This window comes from Ahaetulla prasina, chromosome 13 (assembly GCF_028640845.1).
Source record: "Ahaetulla prasina isolate Xishuangbanna chromosome 13, ASM2864084v1, whole genome shotgun sequence".
Taxonomy (NCBI): domain Eukaryota; kingdom Metazoa; phylum Chordata; class Lepidosauria; order Squamata; family Colubridae; genus Ahaetulla; species Ahaetulla prasina.
The window spans coordinates 25,926,139-25,948,650 of record NC_080551.1 but is presented as its reverse complement, the minus strand read 5'-3'; the positions used below and the strand labels follow the sequence as shown (position 1 = coordinate 25,948,650).

The following is a 22,512-nucleotide window of genomic DNA, read 5'->3' as shown; positions in this document are numbered from 1 at the left end:
CCAACCAAACCTGGGACACCACATCGGGCCTTCCCTGGGGTTCGGATGGGCCTTTACTGGACTTTCTCCTTTTCCTCCTTAGATGAAGACAAACCCCGAGCAGGACAGAGGTCTGTTGCCAGGAGACGACTTTATCATTCTACCTGAACCGCAGCAGCTGATCTCTATCTCTTCAAAAGACACCATGAACATAACAATATCCAAATGTTGCTTAACTGTCCTTAATAATCTAGCCAAGGTAAGTTTGATGAGATAGGAGAACGAACCCTTCCCCTCGTACGGTTCAGATAGAATTCTCCCATGTTTTAATTTCTTCGATTGGTATTTCATCACTGTTCTTTAAGTAGTAAACATGGGCTTTGTTGTTAGGGCTTCTCGGAAGGAACCGCTTCCACTTACGATGCTACTTTGAAAGACCGGGCTCCCTTCACAGTCAGAAATGCTCTGGGAATCCCTGTCAGTATCCACACCTGCAGAAGCCTCCAGGTTGTGGGGTTCCCTAAAAGTGATGGCATTCAGGGGATCGGACTTGGTCAGAGCTTAGAACTGGAATATGCCACCTCGGAAGCTCTGGACACAAGAAGGCTTAGCATCCTACGTCGCCAAGACAGCTCTCTGCTAACTCTGAGCTTTGGTAAGATGCCACAGCTGTTCATTGCTATAATGGTATATTTTCTTTCTTCATCCTTTTTTCCGTTTCATTTTTTTCACTCTTAAGCAGTTTTTATGCTTAGTGTATTTGTTGTCATGCAGCTTCAGACATTTCGAATGAATATAAAGATTGATTGCACTCTTAATCTTCCTACAAAATCCTGAGCTGCTACTAATAGCCAAGGGAAATGAGCAGGAATTAAGGAAGCATTTGAGGGTGGGCTGGACGCAGCTCTTTTGCGGACGGGCAGGGACTCGTCAAACTTTTTATGCCTTTGACCCCTCCCTCTGGCTCAGCCTGGTCATCTCCTACACCTGTGTTATTATTTGTGGGGCTTTCCCCCTTTTTCTGTTATTTTTAAAAAAAGAATAATTAAGTCAAATAACACGGAGCTTTAGGAAGGTGAACAATGCGTTTCCAAACGATCAAGAATGATTTTCAGACAAGAACTTTTTAAACGCTTCTTTTGGTTTGTCACAGTTCTGTGACAATAAATATTTTATTTTCCTTGTAAGCAGATCAGGTTATGCACAGTAGCTGTAAACTTCTGGAGCCTGAACTGTAGCTGAGTTGTAAACTGATTTTATATTGATATTGATTGTTTCCTGGTTGCTTATTTGTACCCTATGACAATCATTAAGCGTTGTAGCTTATGATCCTTGATGAAGGTATCTTTTCTTTTATGTACACTGAGAGCAGATGCACCAAGACAAATCCCTTGTGTGTCCATTCACACTTGGCCAATAAAAAATTCTATTCTATTCTGTTCTGTTCTGTTCTGTTCTATTCTATTCTGTTCTATTCTATTCTATTTTTTGTAAGAAACAAAGGTGAAGGGATAACATAAAGAAAATTGTTTTGATGCAAAACAGGGCCTGAAGGCTACAGTGAGGTCTCAGCTGTTCCCATAGCCAAGCCAGGGCGGAGGCTCCATAGTGTGAGAGCGCCCCAGGGCAGCTCCTCCAACTCGGTCGTGGTGCAGATAGATGCAGAAGAAGGGAACAAAGTGATTACCCTGCGCTCCCCTCTTCAGGTAAATCATGAGTTGTGATTTTGCTTCACTGTGTGAAGCCTTGCACACATTGAGCGTGCAGTGAAAAAGTGGTGCTTTCCTGCAGCACCGATCCCATGTGGAAAACCACACCCTACTGGCAGGCAAGGGTACTGTATAGAATCAGGAGAAAACCCCGTTCCATTCTAGCACTGATGATATTCCCTAGTCGGGTCATGAAATGTCTGCAAGAAAACCACCAAACTTAGAGACCATCAAGAACTCTATAATTCAACCCCAAATGAGAGAAATTCTCTTCTATTGGAAAGAAATTCTCTTCTATTGGAACCATTAATCTATTTATGTATTATTCATATTCTACTTTCCATTTCAGATTAAAAACCACTTCTCTGTCCCGTTTATAATCTACAAATTTGTTAAGGAAATTAAACAGCTGAAGCCTTTAGGTGTGTCTCTTCCAGAAGAGGAATTTCATGTTCCATTAGATTCGTATCGGTAAATATTTCACTTATTCCGATACTTAAGCAGTTCTATTTATTGCAAAGTATTCCAAGGATTTGCGCTGTTTTTTCCTCCAATGTCTTCTGCTTTCTGTGATTGGCTTATTAGATGTCAGCTCTTTGTTCAGCCAACGGGCATCTTAAAAGGACAATATGAGCCATCCACAACCTACATATCTTGGCAAGAAGAACTGCACAGGAGTAGTGAAGTTACCTGTATGCTTCAATGCCCAGCCACCGACACCAGTTTCCTGCCACTCCGCTTGAAAGCCACGGCCGTGCCCGATGAGCTCAACTTCATCGCAACTCACAAGGAGAACTGGGAGCCGGCCTACATTATCCATTTCTACCCCACACTTACCCTGCAGAATCTTCTACCTTACTCTTTGCAATACATCCTCGAGGTACGTTAGTCCAGAGGGGCTGTGATGCAACTCAAAAAGGCCCAGGGGATTTCAGCATTCAGTACATTCCTTTTTTTTCTTTTTGCAACACATCAAAGTTTGTCTTTCTTTCACAACTCTACTTAATGATACTTAACTTGGCCCCCACTGCTTTTGACTGTCTCCATCCTCTTGAAAGGGAAATAGTTTTTAGAAGCATTTTAAACATAAGGTGATGAACTGGAGAGCATATTATTTTCCTTTAAAAAACAGAAAAGGCCCAATTTCAGTATATTCTAGGATACAGGTAGCACCTGTAAGAAGTCATGAGCTGTTGTGTCTGAGGCAAGTGTAGACTGTCTAGTCCAGGGGTTTCCAACCTTGGCAACTTTACAAGCACATGCTGGCTGAGGAATTCTGGGGTTTGAAGTCCACAAGTTGTAAAGTTGCCAAGGTTGGAGACCCCTGGTCTAGTCCACTGTTTCTCAGCAACTTTCAGAGGTGTGGACTTCAACTCCCAGAGTTCCCCCCACCAGCATGGAAACTGAAGTCTACACCTCTGAGGGTTGCTGATCTAGCTGAACTGGAACATCTCAGCTAGGAATTGTGCCATGCTCTTGAAATTCTGCCATGATGGATGATGGAGAATTCCTGTTCCTGTTTATTTTTCATACTCTGCCTGAAAAAATTATGGTCATTTTTTACTTCCACACTGTTCCAGACAAATGGTGTCCCCAAGTTGCTTTTACAATATTTGAATTGCGTGTTGCAAACATCAAGGGCCTTCTCTGTGGGGGCTCCCACCCTCTGGAACGAACTCCCTCCAGGACTTCGTCAACTTCCGGACCTCCGGACCTTTCGTCGCGAGCTTAAAACACACTTATTCATTTGCGCGGGACTGGATTAAATTTTAAATTTACTGGTTTTAAATGGGTTTTTATTATTTATACTGTTTTTTAATAATTCGGCTATAGAATAAGTTTTTTAATTGTCATTTTAGTTTGTATTTATATGTATTTTTAATTGCCTGTGAACCGCCCTGAGTCCCTAGGGAGATAGGGCGGTATATAAATATGAAAAATAAATAAATAAATAAATAAATAAATAAATAATATCGTCTCAGTGTCCCAAGAAGGGCTTTCCATCCACATCAGCCCCGCCTGGTTCTGCTCATCTTTTCAGGCCCTTAACAGCTTTCAATGCTCTTCACAGGGCACAGCAAAGGCCCACGAGCTGCACGAAGGAAGCGCTGCCGATGTCCTTCACTCGAGAATCAGCGGGGAGGTCATGGAGCTGATCCTGCTCAAATATCAGGGCAGAGACTGGAGTGGGCGCTTTCGTGTCCATGAGGCACTGCCAGAGTTCTTCCCGGTCTGCTTCACCTCACATTCTGCAGAAGTGGCTACGCTGGATCTTTACATTCACGTCAGGAAAGCCAGCACCCACACCACCCTCTCGGTGTATAGTCCCTACTGGATCATCAATAAGACTTCCCGGGTTCTCCAGTACCACGCCGAGGACGTTCACGTGAAACACCCTGCAGACTTTCGGGACACTGTCTTATTCTCCTTCAAGAAAAAGAACATTTTCAGTAAAAACAAGGTATGAGGCCAAGATTCTGTCCAACTCGCCTGAAGAAGCTCTAGTGATTTTCACTCATACCGTCTTTTGCAATTTGGAAAAATTGGACTCAGCCTGCTTATAAAAATGGCCTCTTCCCTTTGGCTAATAGCCCCCCTGTTTTTGAGGAAGCTCCAATATATTTAATCAGCTTGGTATTGATTCACCCTCTAGACAGTGCTGGACTAAATGTTTCCTAATTAATTTTATAGCTTTTTTTTTTCTTATTTGGTTTTCCTGATTCGCACTTTATTGCAGATTTCCCTCTCATTTTTCTTAATAGGAAATGAGCAATTTGAATGCTGCTTTGAATGGATCTCAATTTTCTTTGTTTATGCCTGCAGCTATTGGAGTAAGGATCCATTCTCTCTCCATCACTGCCACCTCAGCGGTGAATTGAAGTTTTTGCCTCTTTATCTTTTTGGGTGATCAAGAATGTGTGAGATCTGATCTCTTGCGATTTTCTCTACTTGCCTTCCTAACAGTCACCCCTTGTGGCTTGTTGCTGGAAACCCAAAGCATAACTGTAGCTTCTTGATATTAGGAACAGACACCTCTGGTTTTCAGAAAGAAACTCTTTGTTTCCTGTCCTCCAAATCCGTTTGTTCTCCCTTTCTATCTAGATCCAGCTGTGCATCTCCACCAGTACATGGTCAAGCAGTTTCTCCCTGGATACAGTAGGAAATTCTGGATGTGTGAAGTGTCCAGCCGGCAACATGGATTTTCTGGTACTGTTGGATTTCTGCACTTGCTTCCTGCTTTGACAAATTGCTCTTGTTTGTTCCAGCCATAGGAAACAGAATCCTTGCCCTGTTCTCCTCTCAGTGGAAGGGATGGAAAGGGACGGGGTGATCCTTGGTCAGGAGAATCGGATTCCTTCATCCTAGCAGTGTGCAACCAAAGCCAAAACTTTTCTAAACCATGTTAAAATACACATTCTGCTGAGTCTTCTTGAAATACAAATGGTAATATCATTCTGCAGGTTGGCGTCACTATTCAAATGAGCAGCTTCAACCTGACTCGGATCGTCACTCTGACACCATTCTATACCATAACAAACACCTCTTCCTTGGAGCTGGAATTCGGAGAAATAGGAGCTGATGGATCGTTTCCTACTAATAAATGGAATTACTTCTCACCCTCAGAGGTAGCATTGGGAGACCGAGTTTCAGTCTAGCTGGCTTGCTCTCAGTGTCGTGTTGTCTGAAACAAGGGCTTGTTAAGAGTTTCTAGTTGTAAAACATAGTTGTGATGTTAGTGGTTCAGTGGATAGCAGCATGACTTGGAAGGAGCTCTCTCGTTAAAAATGATCATTGCTTATTATTGCTCCCTGATTTGATCTGTTGGGACACTAAAGCAGCACATTCAGACAGAGATCAAAGTGGTAATAATGGATCACCAAACTTTACAACCTTCCTCTACAGCTAATGTGGAATCTCTAGAGGGTGCCAGGTTGGAGAACATGCCAACTCCAACTTCTTACAAGACATTAATCAAAACAATTGGCAAATAAACAATTATTTCTTTATCTACCCCTGTTTCCCTTTTTCCTGCTAGTGTGTTGCGTTTTGGCCTGAAAGTCCATCTGGCAAGCTGTGCATCAGAGTGAGTGGCTCCGAGCAAGTCTCCAAGCCCTTCTTCTACAACCAACAGGACAACGGGACATTGCTGAGCCTGGAAAAAATGGTAAGATTGCAAGTACGCGTGTTCTTCTCTTTTAAGGCTCTGAAAGCAACCTGGGGTCCTGGCATGCCTGCCCCGCTGACCTTGCAGGTGGAGTCATGGTCAAGAGCCATGGCAGGAGGGGGCTTCCTGCCACTTCTGGAGCTGCAGTGAAACTGCCAAGATGCTGTGGGCATCACTTCTGTTCCTTCCCACAGAATACGGGTATCCTGGTCAACGTCAGCGTGGCTGAGCATTCCATAGTTATCAACTTCTCCGATTATTACGAGGGGGCTGCCCCTGCATTGATCATTAATCAGACTTCGTGGGCGACTCTGAAGTACCAGCAGAGGTAGGTGGGAAGGCGCCCATGTCTTGAGCAAGAGGCGCTGCTGTTTGTAGAGCCCGGGGCATCGCAGGAGTTTCCCATTGGTCTTTTTTAATCCATGCAGCGGCCTGCAGGAAGTGATGGAACTGAAGCCGAAGGAAGTTAGATTGTTTGTTTGGGCAGATCCTACAGGGATAAGAAAATTAAGTTGGAACTATGCACAAAACACCGGTGAACTCAATCTTCTCAAGGTAATCTGTATTACCTTGTCAATCTAGCACTCTCAGTCTTTGTATGCTCCTTCTTTCCTTCCTTCCTTCCTTCCTTCCTTCCTTCCTTCCTTCCTTCCTTCCTTCCTCCCTCCCTCCCTCCCTCCCTCCCTCCCTCCCTCCCTCCCTCCCTCCCTCTGGAAATAGCATTTAATTTTTGAGTCCTAAAGCCTCCTGCTCAATATATTCATTTGGCCAGCTCATTATTTTAGAGCCTAGCAGCCCCTTTTCAGCAATATTTCTGTTACTGTCTTCAATCCCTTTTCCTTGCTAATCAGCCAGTGACTATTTTTAAAGCTAAATTAAAGGATTCGCTATTTTAACAAAAGCGTGTGCAAAGGGTTTCCATTTTGCTGCTTACCGTCCTTCCCCTTGCTTCTTCTTTCCTGCCAATTCAGGACGAGTTTGGTCAGTTTCCGTACAACGCCAACACCCCCATCCACTGGGTCTCTTTCCTGGATGGGCGGCAGAGGGTCCTGCTCTTCACGGAGGACGTGGCCTTGGTGTCCAAAGCGAGGCAGGCTGAGGAGATGGAGCAGCCTGACCAGGAAATAAGCGTTGCTCTTCAGGGCCTCGGCCTTTCACTGGTCAACAACAACAGGAAACAGGAGATCTCTTACATAGGCATCACCAGGTAACGTTGGTCTGTGTGTGTGTGTGTGTGTGTGCGTGTGCGTGCGTGCGCAGGTGATGCTTTCGGTGCATAGCGTTAGTTGCTCGTATTTCCCTAATCAAATGCCCATTTTGGATTCCTTTAATATAAAAAAAAGCTGCTGAAGACAGATTTGGGAGGTTTTTCTTTGACTCTTGAGTGACATTCGGTCTTGGTCACATTGCAGAGAAGCAGCAGCCTCACCAATTTAGAAATTAAATAATTAAGAGATATTTCCTTTAATGACGTGCAATATATTTCCCTATAAGGATTTAGTTTCTGATTCTCCCTTTACTTTTTGCAGTTCAGGCATTGTCTGGGAACTGAAACCAAAGCAAAGGTGGAAGCCCTTTAATCAGAAGCACATCAACCTCTTAGAACAGGCTTATCAACGGCATATCTTTGTGCAGAGCACGGAGCCTTCCGGCTGGATTAAAATCAACAACAACTTTGAGGTAGGCTGCAGCCACAGAGGAAGGTCAAACCCTCCAAACGGTAGAAATACAGCTGAGCCTAAGATGCTTGGCAAAATCTCTTCTTTGTGACCCTCGGCTCCCTTCCAGAAGTGAGAAACTCCTCCAGCCGGTTCTTGAGTTGTGGGGTCCTTGGTGCTCTTTGAGTTTGGTGGTTTCCTTGCAGACATTCCATTACAAGACTAGGCAACACCATCAGTGCTTGGCCAGTGCTGGTTCTTGAGTCCATGTCAGGGCATTTGAGCATTGATCTGTTAGATTCTGGACAGCCAAGAGCCTATTTCGGCATTTAAGGTTTGTTGAGTAGCATCGAATCAAGTTTATTGAAATTTGAGCTCCTGAACAATGCCTGACTTTGGGCCTTGAAGACAAGCAAACTAGTCCACAGCTAGGTTAGTCAAGGCGTAGTTTTCAGTGGGGCAAGGGACAATACGGTGTGTTTGTCACTGTTGCTGTGTTTGTCACAACAAGTGACAAACACAACAACCGGGAGACAGTTGGAGAGGAAGAAGAATTTCACTCTTTCTCAGGAGTTGCATTTTGGTCTGAAATGTCCCTGTATCTCAGGGTGTGAAATGTGAAATGAGCTCACATAATAGCAACTGTAGCTCTACTTTCTGTTTCCAGATAAACTTCGATAAGGTGCCAATGGAAATGCGCCTTCCATTCAAATGCATAATCAAGCGAGACTTTCTGTCGGCCATCCAAATTGAATTCAAGCAGTCAGCGCATCAGAAGAGCTTACGGGCTCAGTTATACTGGCTCCAGGTAGGTGCCTTTGCTCTTAGAGAAGGCTAATCTCTCCCCAGGGATTAAGAGGCTGGGCTTCTTAAAGATGATCGGCCCAAGGTCTGCCAGAGTCTCTTATCGCTGTTTTTATCCAGGGTCGGCTCCTAGAAATTCACTTGGTGGTGTTTCTGAAAGAGAAAGGACAATAGAAATGTTACAGCTGTGTTTTGAAAGAAACATTAACACCACAATTTTCTCCTCAGCAAATCCTCTAAGGTTTTCCTCTTAATCTGGTGTCACAAGTCTACCGTCTTTCTAATCCATTGGCATTTTAGTTAAATAGATGCTGGCACATCCCGCCTGCAAGGCTCCTTGTTTAGAAATAACTACTAGACTGGCAGACTGGTTAATGCTCTCCATGTATCCCTGTTCTCCTCCCTTCAAGGTAGACAACCAGCTCCCTGGTTCCATGTTCCCGGTGGTGTTTCACCCTGTGGCTCCTCCCAAATCCATCGCACTCGATTCAGGTGAGATGAATTTCAAGCACCTATGGACCAACAACTCAGGGGTATCCAACCTTGATAACTTTTAAGACCAGCCGACTGGGGAATGCTAGGAGTTGAAGTCCACAGGACTTAAAGTTGCCAAAGTTGGACATTTCTGTACTAACCAAACCAGGCAAAATAGGCATCCAATTCATTTCTCTCTCTTTCTTTACTTTTCTTACTTAGAACCGAAACCTTTAATTGACGTCAGCATCATAATTCGATTTAATGAATACAGCAAAGTGTTGCAGTTCAAGTAAGTAAATTATATTCAGCCATGTCTGAAACATGCGTCGTATCTTCTCTGGTTACCAACTAAAACAACAACACGTTCTTCATATTCAGAGAAAAAGTAAAAGAGTCCACTGATTCCATATTTGTAGCTTTTGGCATAATGTTCAAAGATGACTTCCTCCACAGTTCTCTCTAGAAGATGTGGTGTCTGATGGCAGGTTCTGGCAGACAGAATCTGGGGATCCTTCCTGCTTCCCCCATTCTAGAGTTGCTCTCCCTCCTTCCTGCAGGTTTCCTGTGTCAATTCTGATTTCCTTCTGCCAGGTATTTCATGGTTCTCGTCCAGGAGATGGCTTTGAAGCTGGATCAGGGATTCCTAGCAGCTGTGATTGACCTCTTCACTCCAGCCACAGACCCAGAAGCTGGGAAGCAGAAGGTGGTCGCCGTCTCCACTTGGGAGGGATGTTTTAAAAACTGGAGGGATTAAAAAGAGAAAAAAGGGAAATCCCCCTTTAAAAAAAGCATAAGTATGGGTACCAAAAGGCTGGAAGATATTAACGAAAGAGGTTTCAGTAAACAAATATGAAAATGTGTAATGTTTGTGCTTGAACCCAATTGAGGATACCTGTTCAAACTTATTTCTGTTTTAACAGACCGGGTTGATACAGAAAGATATCGATGCTCTTAACACGGAGTTGATGGAATCCTCCTTGACGGACGTATCCACTCTTAGTTTCTTTGAACACTTCCACATTTCTCCCCTGAAGGTTTGTTTTCAGAGAACAGCAGCTCCTCCCCCTGAGAGGGGGCTGCACACGCTGGTCCCCCCCCCCCCCCCCCGGCACAAGGCAGTCACAGGGCACTCACAAGGGACGAAGCATTTGCCCAAATGCCTCAGATTGAGGTGGGAGCTGTGAGGTTTGCAGTTTGGCCCCAGTGCCAAGGCGTTAGCGCCAAAAGCACTTATTCCCTCCAATGAGCACCGCCTGAGACCCCCCCCTCCTCTGAGGAGAACGACACAGCCCCTTCCTCATTTTCCTGTTTTACATCCTTCCATGAGCCCAGCAGGGAGAAAATGGCTTTGTGGTGTTCGGGCTCTGCTTCCATATATGGTAAAGTTTAATTTCTTTCTCCATTAGCTAGCTAACTAGATGGAAGAAAACATCTCTTGGGTTAATTTGGAATAATTTGTGGAACCTGCCTTAAATTCTGGTTTTTTTGTACACTTTTGAGCCTAAAGCCTTGTTTTTAAGGACCACAAATTCCATAATTTGCTTTTCATTATCACGACCCTAATAGAAGGCATTATTTCTGGTTCTATTTCTCCCTGTCCCCCAATATTTTAAAAGTGCTTTCTTTATCAGATGGTTTTGCATTTAAATTTCTTAAGTTCTGTGTAGAAATGCTAAATTGAAAATTCAACGAAATGTTCCTTATGGAATTCTTTGATTCCCTCCTCAATTTAATAAAATGCAAACAGGATTGAGAACCAGCTTTGAAATAAGGTTGATGTTGAACTTTTTGAAAGGAGACCATATGAATGAATGAATATGAATATGAAACTTGCCAGAATTAAAAAAGCTGACAGAAATGAGTTAACTGAAAACTCAATAGTTTTTTTTAAAAGTGGTATTTAAATGAATCCTGCAGTTCAGCAAAGCTTAATAACTAACAATAGCTCTCTTGTTGTTATTGTCATTCAATTGCTAAGTCATATCCAATTCTTCGCGGCCGATGGCCCATGGACCACAGCACACCAGGCCTCCCTGCCCTCCACCGTCTCCCAGAGTTTCCCCAAACTCGCCTTCATTGCGTCAATGGCCCTCCCTAACCATCTCCTCCTCTGCCGTCCCCTTCTCTCCTTTTGCCTCCCACCTTTCCCAACACCAGGGTCTTCTCCAAGGGGGGACAAAATATTTGAGCTTCAACGGCTCTCTTAAGCGCTGCTTTCTCTCTTGCCAGCTCCATTTAAGCCTGTCCTTGGGCTCTGGCACCGACGCCTCCGAGTCCGGCCAGGGTGACGTGATCGCCATCCATTCTGTCAATCTGCTCCTGAAGAGCATCGGAGCCACCTTGACCGATGTGGATGACCTCATCTTCAAGTAAGGTTCATCTCAGGAAGTTCTTGGGAGTAGAAGCAGCCTGGGGACCTCCAGGGGACTTGGAGCATTATTCACATCCAGTGGGACAACGGGTCAGACATGGATTCCTCTATTTCCTGGGCTCTGTGCTGCTCCTGTCAGTCCAGATTTGGAGCAGCAAAAAAACCAACAACCCATTTGATAAATAAGGATTGAAAAATCCATACTCAACAACATCAAAATGACACTACCTTTCCAAGGCAAAAGATACAAACTCCATTTAAATCAAGCCCCAAACCACAAGAGGGATTAGATTTCATAATGAATCTATCCACAAAGCTGGGCGGTAAGAACTTTTCTAAAACGCAGCCACGAAGATCTTAGGCAGGAGTTGAGGTCCCTGCAGACGACAATCCCTGCCAGGAAGGCCTGGGAAGGACAAGGCAGGGATGTCCCAGAGCCATGAGCCTCTTGTCACCCTTCAGACATGCCTTAGAGGATGAGGTTTGCAGGGCTCAATCACTTCCCATTTCCTGGCCATCACGTGTGTCAATTCTTGGACATGCCAACCTGGGCTTGCTAGCAGGGAAAGGACCATCATCCACGCAAATATCACACGCTCTTTAAGCGGTGAGGAAATCTGATTTTGACTCCCAATCTGCTTCCTGGATGGCTTATCAGCTCTGCTGGGTTTCAGAACGGGATGAAGATCGCTTGCTCCACAAGGCCTTCCTATAGAGTAGATTCTGTAAGATTCTTTAAATGCAGAGGACGATAGATTTCTAAGCGATGGATGGATCTTCATGAAGTCGTTTATCTGCTGCTTTCAGGCTTGCTTTCTTCGAAATCAAATACCAGTTTTACAAAAGAAATGAATTGCTGTGGAGAGTCATCGGCCATTACAGCGGGCAAGTAAGTCGTCCCTGTCCTTCGCCCCTCCTTCCCTCTCTCTCCCCCCCTTGCATAAAACCCATTAGCAAGAGCAGCCAGAGTCCTTGCGGTTTCTCTCCTGTTTAAGTGTTGCTACTTTAGACCTGATAATCCCTCCTCCTTTCACTCCCCTCTTCTCCTGCTTCCAGGATAGGCCTGTCTATCATTTCAAACACTCATTTTTTGTGTTCTTTTTTTGTTTAAAGTTCCTGAAGCAGATGTACATTCTTGTGTTGGGACTGGATGTCCTGGGCAACCCCTTCGGCTTAATCAGAGGCCTTTCGGAAGGTGTGGAGGCCCTATTCTACGAGCCCTTCCAGGTACGGTGGCGTTAGAGCATTGTGGAGCGATGATTGAGAGCAGAAAATCTGGGAACTTGGTGTCTGGAGAGGTTCCACCTTCCCACCCCACCAAATCCCCCTGCCCCAATGCAATGGAAGCCCTGAAGATGAATAAACCCTGGGGGAGGGGGATATCTGTGAAATCTCGGCTCTCCTTCATGACTCCCTTCAGGGCTGCTGCCAGTTGTGCGATAAGAGTCAGGATGTGGAGTCAACCTGAAGGCTCCTTTGGCTTTTCCATGGGTGCTCCAGCAAGGAGCATGTACTGGCAGCCGTGTAGTTTTAAGTAGCTTACGGCAAGGCTTCAGCTGCCGTCTGAGCAGTCCACAGCCACGGTTGACAAGAGCAAAGTGCTGGATGCCCACTGGACACTTAGCTTTGCTCTCAGAATCCGCTTGGGATCTACTTGTCTGTAGGGAGCTGTCCAGGGACCTGAAGAGTTTGCTGAGGGCCTTGTGATTGGCATGAGGAGCCTTCTTGGCCACACTGTCGGTAGGTGGGGCACCTTGGGTGGGGGGAGAAGCTTCCTTGAGCTTTCTCCATTGGCGCCTCCCTAAACTCCCCTTGGCTGGCAGGTGGTGCAGCAGGCGTGGTGTCCCGCATCACTGGCTCGGTTGGAAAAGGCCTGGCTGCCATCACCATGGATAAGGAGTTCCAGCAGAAGAGACGGGAGGAGATGGGGCGCCAGCCGAAGGACTTTGGGGACAGCCTTGCCAAAGGTGGAAAGGGCTTTCTGAGGGTAGGATGTTTTTTAGATACCCCTTGGAATTCTGGGTTTTTCCCCCCCCTACTGTATTAAATTAATTCCACCTCCAATCGGTGCTGTGTGTGTGTTGTGCTTTGGTCTGTTTTATTTTCTCCTGCTAGTGAGTAAAAAAAAAATAGCCTACCAAAACAACAGAAATAGAACTATTAATTACATGCAGTAACATTGTGTTTTGATATCGTTTTCAAGTGTTAGGTGTTTCCTAGACATTTTGGGGACAAGACGTTCCCTCCCTCTCTGTGTCCTTCGTTCGTGTGTGGGTGAGAGTGGCCAGAGAGCCCGTTTGAAGGTGGGGGATGAGTTTCTCCAGAGACCAAGCTAGGGATACCTGGGTACCAATCGCCTTCAGGGGCCCAAGTACCTCCCATTCAGGAGCAGCAGGAGTGATGAAAGGATGCAGTGATACAGAAGGCATTTAGAACGTTTGACCCGACAGCATCTGGCACTTTTTTCTGTGGACCAGAGTTTTCGAAACATGTCAGAAACGTGAAGCTGGGTTGGAATTCTTAGGGCTTGATTGGCTTCTTTTGCCCAGACAGCCAGTGGCCCAGAAGACCTCCTGGCACCAGAACCTGGCAAAAGTTGCAGACAGTTCTTGAAAGGCTGGATAATCTCCTGCCACGCAGGGCTTTGGTGCATCTGCTCTCTGGGGTTTTGGCCGATTTCAGCCGGGTCATCTGGATTCATGCTGAGGGATTCTTAGATTGACACCCAACCTTCTCATAGCTAATATGACAAGCTAGTTTCCCAAATTACTTTTCTTTATGAAAAGTGGATTATAGTCTTGTTTTTTACAGACTGGATCGTGTGTCTTGGATTATCAGAATTTCTGAATTGTCTTCAGTTGAAAATTTAAGCAGGCTGAACCCGTTTTCCCCAAAGTGGAGGGTTGGGGTGAAATGAATGGGAAACTTTGCCATTCTAACTTGCAACTCCATCTCCCCCCCCCCTGCTTTCTTTAAGGGAGTTGTTGGCGGAGTAACTGGGATAGTCACAAAACCTGTAGAAGGTAAGTGAGTTGGAGCAAAGTTAATCCTCACAGAATTCAGTCAAGAAGCATATAAATGACAGCAACTTTAGTAACTGCTTTGCTGCATGTTCCGTTTAAATGTCCCTGATTTGAATCGCCTGAAATATGAAGTCATGACATGAAGTGAAACATGAAGCAAGAGATAACAACGCTAAAGAGTGAAATGTTAAAGAGAAAACCAATGCTTCTTGAGGATGGCCTGAAATTAAAATGCTTTGAATTTAGTGGCACTCTCTGCAGTCAGAAAATGCCACCCTGTTTTTCTCACTCTTGATCCTGAAAGGTGCCAAGAAGGAGGGCGCGGCTGGCTTCTTCAAGGGCATCGGGAAGGGACTGGTGGGAGTGGTGGCCCGCCCAACCGGGGGCATCATTGACATGGCCAGCAGTACCTTCCAAGGGATCCAGAGGTGAGCCCAGCAGCCGTCTGGGGGTTACTTCCCAGGCCTCCTTTTTCAGAAGGAGACCAAGGGAGCCTCGCTTAGAAATCGGCATATGAGAACTGGACCCGGGCGAGAAGGAGAACATGGACACACACATGAGCCCTGTGTCGTCTTCTTGGTTGTGTGCATTGGGCCTTTTGGTGCAGAGCAGCAGGCCACCTTCTCCTAGCTGCTCTCCCTGAAGGAGTTTCTGGAATGGAGTCCCTCTCAAATGGGCTGTAGAAGAATCTGAGGGAACGGATCTTTCCAGAAGGCCCCCTCACTAGAAAGGACTTCCCTTCCCTCTCCTCATAGGGTAGCCGAGTCTACCGAAGAAGTCTCCAGCCTGCGCCCCCCTCGCCTCATTCGCGAAGACGGGATCATTCGGCCCTACGACCGAGGCGAGGCAGACGGTTGTGACTTGTTTGAGGTACAGTGTTTAAAGGTGGCTGCCTAAATGTGTCTCTGTGTGTGTTTCTCTTGTGGTTTTTCTGTTGCCTTTGTGGATGTTGACTGTGGGGACCCCTTGCTGAAATTGTTCTTCCCCCTCCCCCCCCTTGTGCAATCTTTGAACTGCATTCCACACCCTTTCTAATGTGACTCTTCTTTCTCCCTTTCTCCTTCCATGCATGCCCAATCCCGGCTGGACCAACGGAATCACCCGTTACGCTTCTCTTTTCCTGATTAACTTAACCATCTTTATCTGCCTTGGTTTGCTTTAAATGTAAAAGACTTAATTCCGGAGACATCCGCTGGTTGGGTGTTGTTATCACCTGAGCCTTTGCATCCTGTTAATACTTTTGATAGTCTTCATTTCGAATGTCGGGGCAAATATTTCTGAATGTCAAGAGTAGTGAGCTGCTAGGAAAGGGGGCTCTGGGCAGGAAGCGGCTGGAGAGCGAGATAGGAAAGGAGCCAGGAGAGAGGAGGAGTCCCTTCTTCCTAACCGATTTGTAACGGAGACCAAAGGCATTTTTGTGAGAGTTATTGCGGAACATCATTTTATGATACGCAAAGAGGAGGGTCTTGTAATAAAACCACTGGCATGTCCTGAGCATCTCGTTCTGCACAGGCTTCCCCAGGCAGGTGGCGAAATGTGCACTGCATTTGGCATACTTGTGCGCGATGTCACAACATAAGCGCAAAAAAGACAACGCAGATGCCATGATGATCTCACCCAAGTGTTGTCCTTTCACCATCAACATGGATAAAAGCAGACAGCTATTTTACTGTCGGTGGATATTTTTGGGGTCTTCCTGGGGACCCTAAATCAGAAACTTGTGTGACTTGTAGTTTCACAATCAATCTTCTCCATCAAAATCAGATTGGAACATCTTCTAGAATGTTTGTTAGGGAATCTGACCATTTCAAACTATATTAACACCCAGAGCTCCCTTTGTAGATAGTGGGGATCTTAAGAGCCCTCTCCAGGTTAGCCAGTTGATTCCCTTCAACAGTAACACCTGTGCCTTGATGCTGAAAAGGAAGGATGTATTCAGAAACGTATTTATTTTAACGGTTTTACAAATGTATATATATATATTTCCTTTCAATGCATGGTTTTCCTACATTGATTTAAAGGTGATAAATTATGTTGGGAGACAGAGTATCCTTACTGCAGACGTTTCTGGGGATAATGAAACAATGGACACGCATTCCCACCCCCACCCCCACCCCGAATATGTGCTTCATCCGGTTAATGTTGAGAGCGAGTAGCCCCAGCTGCCCACCCAGAGCAGCCCAGGGAGGACAATGGCCCCTGCTTGCCCTCCTCTTGTATGGAGCGGCTTTCCCTCTCAAGGGAAGAGAAGCCGAATCTTTCTCAACGAGGCTTTCCTCCCCCACCCCAAAATAAAGCGAGTTCTTGGTAATATTCCCCACTTCATATTGGTGTTCAATTTGTAATGTTGAAAAAATGTGTACATAATGCTATGAACTGGTGAATTAAAATTTTGTTTTTCATACCTAAACTTGTGAGAACCCTTTTTTTGAAGGTGGGTGACAGTCGTATCCTCTGCCAGCCTCCCTGAGAATTGGGCCGCTGTTTCGAGAAGGGGCCGATAATCTGCAGCCACCTTTCAGCTAGAGAGAGCTTCAACCCCTGTTTTCCCCAGCCAAGATAGCCAGTGAGGAAGGGGTCAGGCTCCTAGACATCTGGATGGGAACTGCATTGCCCATCCCAGCTGCAGAGGGAAGTGGGGGGGGGCAATTGGGCTTCACCTCCTGTTTCCTCCCAGTGGCATCTTTGAACTTCATGGAAGACTTTTGTTCTTCTCTCGTCAGCCCATGTGGCTTCTCCCTTCACCCTGCCCTGCCCTGCTCTCTGCTGGCTCAGGACTGAAGGCCTCCAGATAGTCTCAGTTGAGGCTCCACTTCACTCTGTCTTTGCTGCATCTCAGATGGGGCTCCATTAGCACCACCTTTGGGGAGGGAGGTCAGTCCAGAACAAGCCAGTCGTGCCTCGTGTAAAAGTTTAAACACTGCAGGTCTGATCTAATCCGAAGCACTTTTACTTCCTCTCCAGAACTCCCACATCAAGAAGCTGGAGGCCGAGAGTTTCCAGCACTATTGTCCAATCCCAGGAAGAGGAAAGACCTACATTGTGGTCACCAGCAGGTATGGCCAGGCCAGCAAATCGGAAGGAGTTTTTCCCCGCTCATCCTGGAATTGAACAGTTTAGGGAGCCTAATTCTGAAAGATGCTGCCACGACACGTTCTCTCATCAGGACCTTATTGAAGGAGATGGCAGATGCTTTGGCTCTGCAAAGAGCTGAGTTGGCTGAGTAGACCTCAGCGGAAGCTTATGTTGATAGTAGTGGAAGCAGGATTGTGCTTTGCAATTAAGCTGAGCCTCCCCACAAGTAGAATCGGGGCTTTCTTGGGAAGGGGGGGAGGGGGTTTATTCTTTAGTGGAACAGAGATTGTTTCATTCAAGTTAAAGTGCCTTGGTCTCGGACCCATTGTGGATTGTTTCTTCGGAAAGGGAAGTCCTAAAAGACTTTTTGCTCACCCCAGGAGAGTCATCTTAATGAAAGAAGTGGAGATCCTAGGTCACATGACCACAGACTGGGATTACTTATATGAAGATTTTACACGACCCCCCAGGGCAGATGAAAACCTGCTGCAAATCTTCGTTAAGGTAAGACAGTCTGATCTCGGCATAATAAGTTTGACCAATGCATAACAGCTATTATTAATCAGCAAACAAACTTGCTAGAGGAACATGAACCCAGAACCAAAACCTCTACTGTGTTTTAAGGATATATTTTAAATTATTCTTGCAGTATTGATTTTATTAGTGGACTGATAGACTAATGCCGCATCTCCTTTTGTGAGATAAGTAATAACTTTACTCCTGGAAATAAGGCGCTCGATCAGACTTTGTTCTGAAAGAGAAACCAAAGTCCGTCCTTCTCAATAGAAGACAAGGCTGGAAAAATATGGTCCCTTATGCTCTAATAAATGTCTTCAAAGTATTGGAACACTCTCTGGGCAAAAATAACAGAGGGATTAACTTTGGATGTGAAGGTGTTCCAAAATGAAATCAGGCAAACTCAAAAATATCTTCGGGTTCATTTTCTGATACATAGTTGAATATTTTAAGTGTTGAGATTTTCCCACATCCCACATCAGAAAATATTCAGTTTCTTCTCTGTCCTTCATAACATCTGTTCCGATTAACATCTGGTCTAATTCTGTTGGTCCTTTATTAAAGCCATACATTTTTGCATCTTTCTCATAACACGATTGTATTTGCATTTGTGGCCACCATGCTATTTCTATTCCTTGCCTACTGAGTTCCTGTTTAGGGTTAGTGTTCCTAAACAGGAACTCAGTGTTTTGTGCCATTTCTAACAGGACAAAGGGATACTGCCATTCCCCAAAAAGGAGAGTTCGGGACAAGAATTAATAAAGAAAATCCGACTACCGGACGCAGCTGCCGCAAAGGTAAGGGTCCCCTAACGATTCAGCCGAGGCACAACCTTGACGCCGGCTGTCCTGGGTCTTTGCCTTTGAAAGGTTATTGCACAGCTTCCCGAGTGACATTTGTACGTTGTGGTCTTTCCTCAGGCGAGGACATTAAGGCCCCGTTTGGTCTGCAGCCTTTCTAGGGCAATTTCCAGGGGAATCGGTTTTTCTACCCTCCACACTGAAGATACAGTTTTTGCTTAATTAGAACAGGAGGAGAAAAATTGGGGCATGAGGGAGGACCCTTACTTCCCTGGGTCACTGTCCCGTTCACTTCTGACACTTTCTTAGCCACAGCGGATCATGAGCATCGAGTCTCAGAGGTAGACAGGCAGAGGCATTTCCTCAAACCTCAGGTCATCCTCGAGTTACAAGCAAAATGGATCTTGCCCATCACAGTTGTAACTGACAATGGTCATAAAATGGGCTACGGGCACAATTTTGGAGAAAATCGGACATAAATGCCAGTTTTCAGCAAAACTGACATAAACCATTGTCACTTGATTGAGTCACTGCAAATGGCCATAAACGTGGCCTGGTTGCCGAGCACCCGACGTGCAGGTCACGTGACCCCGGGGGGGAAGTGAGAATTGCAAGTGTGAATTGGAATTGCAAATACTCCCCAGGTGGACCATCGCTAAGGTCTACCTGTAACACTTCCTGGGACATCTTCATTGTGCCAACTCTTGGTCGAAGATGGCAGTGGCAGCGCAGAGCTGGGTTTTTATTTATTTATTTATTTATTTATTTTTCACATTTATATACCGCCCTATCTCCCTAGGGACTCAGGGCGGTTCACAGGCAAGTAAAAAATACATATAAATACAGACTAAAATAACAATTAAAAAACTTATTCCACATAGCTGAATTGTTAAAAACAATATAAATAATAAAACCCATTTAAAACCAGTAAATTTAAAATCTAATCCAGTCCTGCGCAGATGAATAAGTGTGTTTTAAGCTCGCGACGGAAGGTTTTTCTATCTTTGCAAGAAAAGGTTGCTCATTTTCTCAGGGAAGGGTTCTAATTGCTACATTCTGCCGCTTTGCAGAGAACGTGTCAAGCCATCGATGCGGCTGAAGCCAGCAGGCACCAGCAGACCCTGGTGAAGCAAGCCTCTCTGAAAAGAAGCACATCCAGGACGTGACTGGGACTTCGCTCAGCCCCTCCTTCAGAAAATGTCTTTGGGGGAACCATCAGTGCGTGGCCTCAGCTTTACTCTCTAGATTTCAGTCGGTTGTGGGTGTGCTTTTAGAAAATCTTGACAATCGAGAGCCCAAAGAAAGAATCCCAAAATTCCTTCTGCTTTAAATTAATTAAAATTCATTTCTACTGCCTTCGACAGAAAATAAGTTTTCCGTGACCCTCCTATCAGGTCTATTCAGAGGGAGATTTTTGTAATGCAGAAGACTCCGGGGCCTAGTGGATGATAGCCATGCCGATGTAATCAGGGACAGATGTTCTTTCTTCATGCTGGTCAGTCAATAATGCCTAATTATGTTCATTACTCTTATTTAGATTTATGTGATACAGAAAGGAATGTTTGGCTTAGAACATAAATTCTTTTTTTGAAATGTTCTGCGCCTTTCCACCAGATTTTCTGATGACAATATATACAGAAAAATACCTAGGCTTAAAAGAAGGAACCGACTCAGGGTCCTGGCGCATTGCATCTCACACCAGCAAATGCAAAGGTTGAAAGCCCTCTCGGCTCCCTTATCTCTTCCAGTGGATTTTAGGTTGGAGTTGAGCAACACCCAGGTGCTTGGCAGGGATCAGGCCCTGGGTGTCTTAACCCCTCCATCTGTACTAATCCTGCCAAAGTCCTCTTTGGAGGCAACGTAGTAAATCATTTGGGCTGCCCCACAGGCATTTCTGCTAAGCATTCAGCATTTCCCTGCTCAGTTATTTGTATTTTGGGGGGGAATGCTCTCTTTTTGCACACTTGTTTTGGGTAGCACCTTCATACTCACAACATGCTAGTATTAACATCAACATGGCCAGGACTGGTTAATGATATTATTAGCTCCGTTTATAGTCTCAGCACATCCAATTTACACCCCAGAATAATCTTTCAGTGCCAAAGAGTTTGCAACGAACAAGGTACAAATTTATATGTCAGCAGTTACAGTCAAATTACGGCAGAGTCACTGCCTCAAGCAAAACACAATAGCACAAACTGTTATTTACAAAATAGCAGGATCAATACCTAAATAATATCAGGCTCTAATTTAGAACTTTAAATGAGGCACAAACTAATATGGCCAGATCAGAGTTAGCAGGTAGACATCTTCAAACTTACCTAGTTCACTCAGGGAGTTTGGCTGTTGGTCATATAAAATGTACTATTTTCTGTGTTTACTTTTGTTACGTATATTATATACTGCCAAATAAAAATATTTTACATGCGACTCTTTCTGTGATACCATCGAAGAATGTTAACTGTGCTGCAGAATTCAGTCCACTTGCAAAGGGATGATGTGTGGCTGAGAGTCATCAGTCAAACCCTCCGAAATCAGGTTGGATTGCTTTCCACAAGAGGGCAGCATTTCCTTGTTTTTACAGCAGATACTTAAGCCTTCCTGCTGTATGCTAAGAACAAGTTGCACAAAGCCACAAGGCCTGTGTGTAGTAGTTACAAAACTTCACTTCTTGTGATTGCACACAAGAAATATCTGTGTCTGGGCTAAAGATGGGAAGGCCTGGAAAAACGCAGAAAAAACAGTCCCCCCCCCATTTTTTTCCAGCTTTGGAAAACCCTGGTTTTCCCCCAGTTTTTCCATTTTTTCCCCCAGGCCTTCCCATCTGGGCTTTCTCCAGAAGAGCGTTTGATGACTTTAAAAATCTTAGCACCAATATGTCATAATTGTTTGATTTTATTCCCAGACTTTTGTTGACAAGTTTAAAGGCTGAAAAATAATACATGGTGCATTACCGAATCAAACTTAAAAGCTGGAAAAAAAATTTAAGGAAGGAATGGAAAAGTCATTGGGGTAATGGAGATAGATTTTATTTTTATAAAATAAAACTCATCTGATGAAACTATCAGTGATAAGATGATAGAATTTGTAAAGCTGGCAAGCAAATAATGAATCCCGGCATCTATTTTGACTTGTAACTAAATAAATATTTCTATTTATTTAGAAATAATTTAAGAGGGACGGGCAGATAATAATTATTAGCCAGCTCAATTGCACAGTCTGAACGCCGGCTGTTTTCCACAGTTCAAAGAAAAGCCCAGATCTCTCTGAGTTCCCAGGGGCCCCTGCTGAAAGACCGAGGAGGTGGATAAAGTTCAAGGCACTGGCTGCTGTTTGAGGGACAAGTTCCTTGAAACCACATGTCCACAAGGCTGCAGAAACTGGGTGACCCCATTGGAGACACCTGAGCAATTGTACACTTGGCCCTGGACAAGAAGGCCCAGCGCACTTTGCAAACGGCATTGGGATGCTTGGTATGACTGCACTCGTCTCTGAGCCACTCTCCCTTCGTAGAAGCTCTTCTTGAAGACCTCTTCACATCTAAAATGTTCATAAATATTCAGAGGAAGTGGCGTGAGACCACGGGGTCTCGAAAAACGAGTCTGAATGCTGGTGCAGCAGCCAGGAGACCTTCCGTGCATTTTCATCAGGTGCAGAAATAGATTTTTTACTTAATATGAAATGCAAAGTACCAGAGAACCACTTAGGCAGCATTTGGTATGTTTGCATTGCCGTGCAGCCTGAGCTGCTGCCAGGGAAAGGGGGCAAAAGGAAGCCGAGGATGATTACCTGAAGAGAGAGGCAACCTTTGATGGGCTAGACCCCTTCGGGCTTCTTCAGTAATCAATCTATTAGTCTTTGCACTGCCCCAAGAGGCTTCAGCACCCCGTGTTTTCTTAAATGGGGGACGACGACGACAGGGGAAACGGGGCAGG

General features: G+C 45.0%; 1 protein-coding gene across 3 annotated transcripts in view; it reads left to right on the top strand.

Annotated features, from left to right (window-relative positions):
• The window catches only part of VPS13C (vacuolar protein sorting 13 homolog C), a 51,339-nt gene extending 30,332 nt beyond the window's left edge, over window positions 1–21,007 (top strand). The window contains exons 54-83 of one of the 3 annotated variants that reach the window (XM_058155980.1): window positions 83–238; window positions 370–634; window positions 1,525–1,685; window positions 2,038–2,159; window positions 2,274–2,568; window positions 3,760–4,149; window positions 4,791–4,895; window positions 5,150–5,314; window positions 5,725–5,853; window positions 6,048–6,181; window positions 6,282–6,408; window positions 6,825–7,060; window positions 7,383–7,533; window positions 8,179–8,323; window positions 8,730–8,807; window positions 9,012–9,081; window positions 9,384–9,495; window positions 9,713–9,826; window positions 11,022–11,161; window positions 11,971–12,052; window positions 12,277–12,390; window positions 12,828–12,903; window positions 12,987–13,150; window positions 14,141–14,186; window positions 14,491–14,614; window positions 14,942–15,056; window positions 17,151–17,242; window positions 17,642–17,765; window positions 18,485–18,574; window positions 19,648–21,007. In XM_058155980.1, coding sequence (XP_058011963.1) covers window positions 83–238; window positions 370–634; window positions 1,525–1,685; window positions 2,038–2,159; window positions 2,274–2,568; window positions 3,760–4,149; window positions 4,791–4,895; window positions 5,150–5,314; window positions 5,725–5,853; window positions 6,048–6,181; window positions 6,282–6,408; window positions 6,825–7,060; window positions 7,383–7,533; window positions 8,179–8,323; window positions 8,730–8,807; window positions 9,012–9,081; window positions 9,384–9,495; window positions 9,713–9,826; window positions 11,022–11,161; window positions 11,971–12,052; window positions 12,277–12,390; window positions 12,828–12,903; window positions 12,987–13,150; window positions 14,141–14,186; window positions 14,491–14,614; window positions 14,942–15,056; window positions 17,151–17,242; window positions 17,642–17,765; window positions 18,485–18,574; window positions 19,648–19,743 — 4,218 coding nt within the window. In that variant the 3' untranslated portion in view covers window positions 19,744–21,007. Of the gene's footprint in view, window positions 1–82; window positions 239–369; window positions 635–1,524; window positions 1,686–2,037; window positions 2,160–2,273; window positions 2,569–3,759; window positions 4,150–4,790; window positions 4,896–5,149; window positions 5,315–5,724; window positions 5,854–6,047; window positions 6,182–6,281; window positions 6,409–6,824; window positions 7,061–7,382; window positions 7,534–8,178; window positions 8,324–8,729; window positions 8,808–9,011; window positions 9,082–9,383; window positions 9,496–9,712; window positions 9,827–11,021; window positions 11,162–11,970; window positions 12,053–12,276; window positions 12,391–12,827; window positions 12,904–12,986; window positions 13,151–14,140; window positions 14,187–14,490; window positions 14,615–14,941; window positions 15,057–15,357; window positions 17,129–17,150; window positions 17,243–17,641; window positions 17,766–18,484; window positions 18,575–19,647 lie in introns of those variants that run through there. The other 2 variants (XM_058155981.1, XM_058155982.1) reach the window with 2 other exon arrangements.
• Window positions 21,008–22,512: the final 1,505 nt, after the last annotated feature.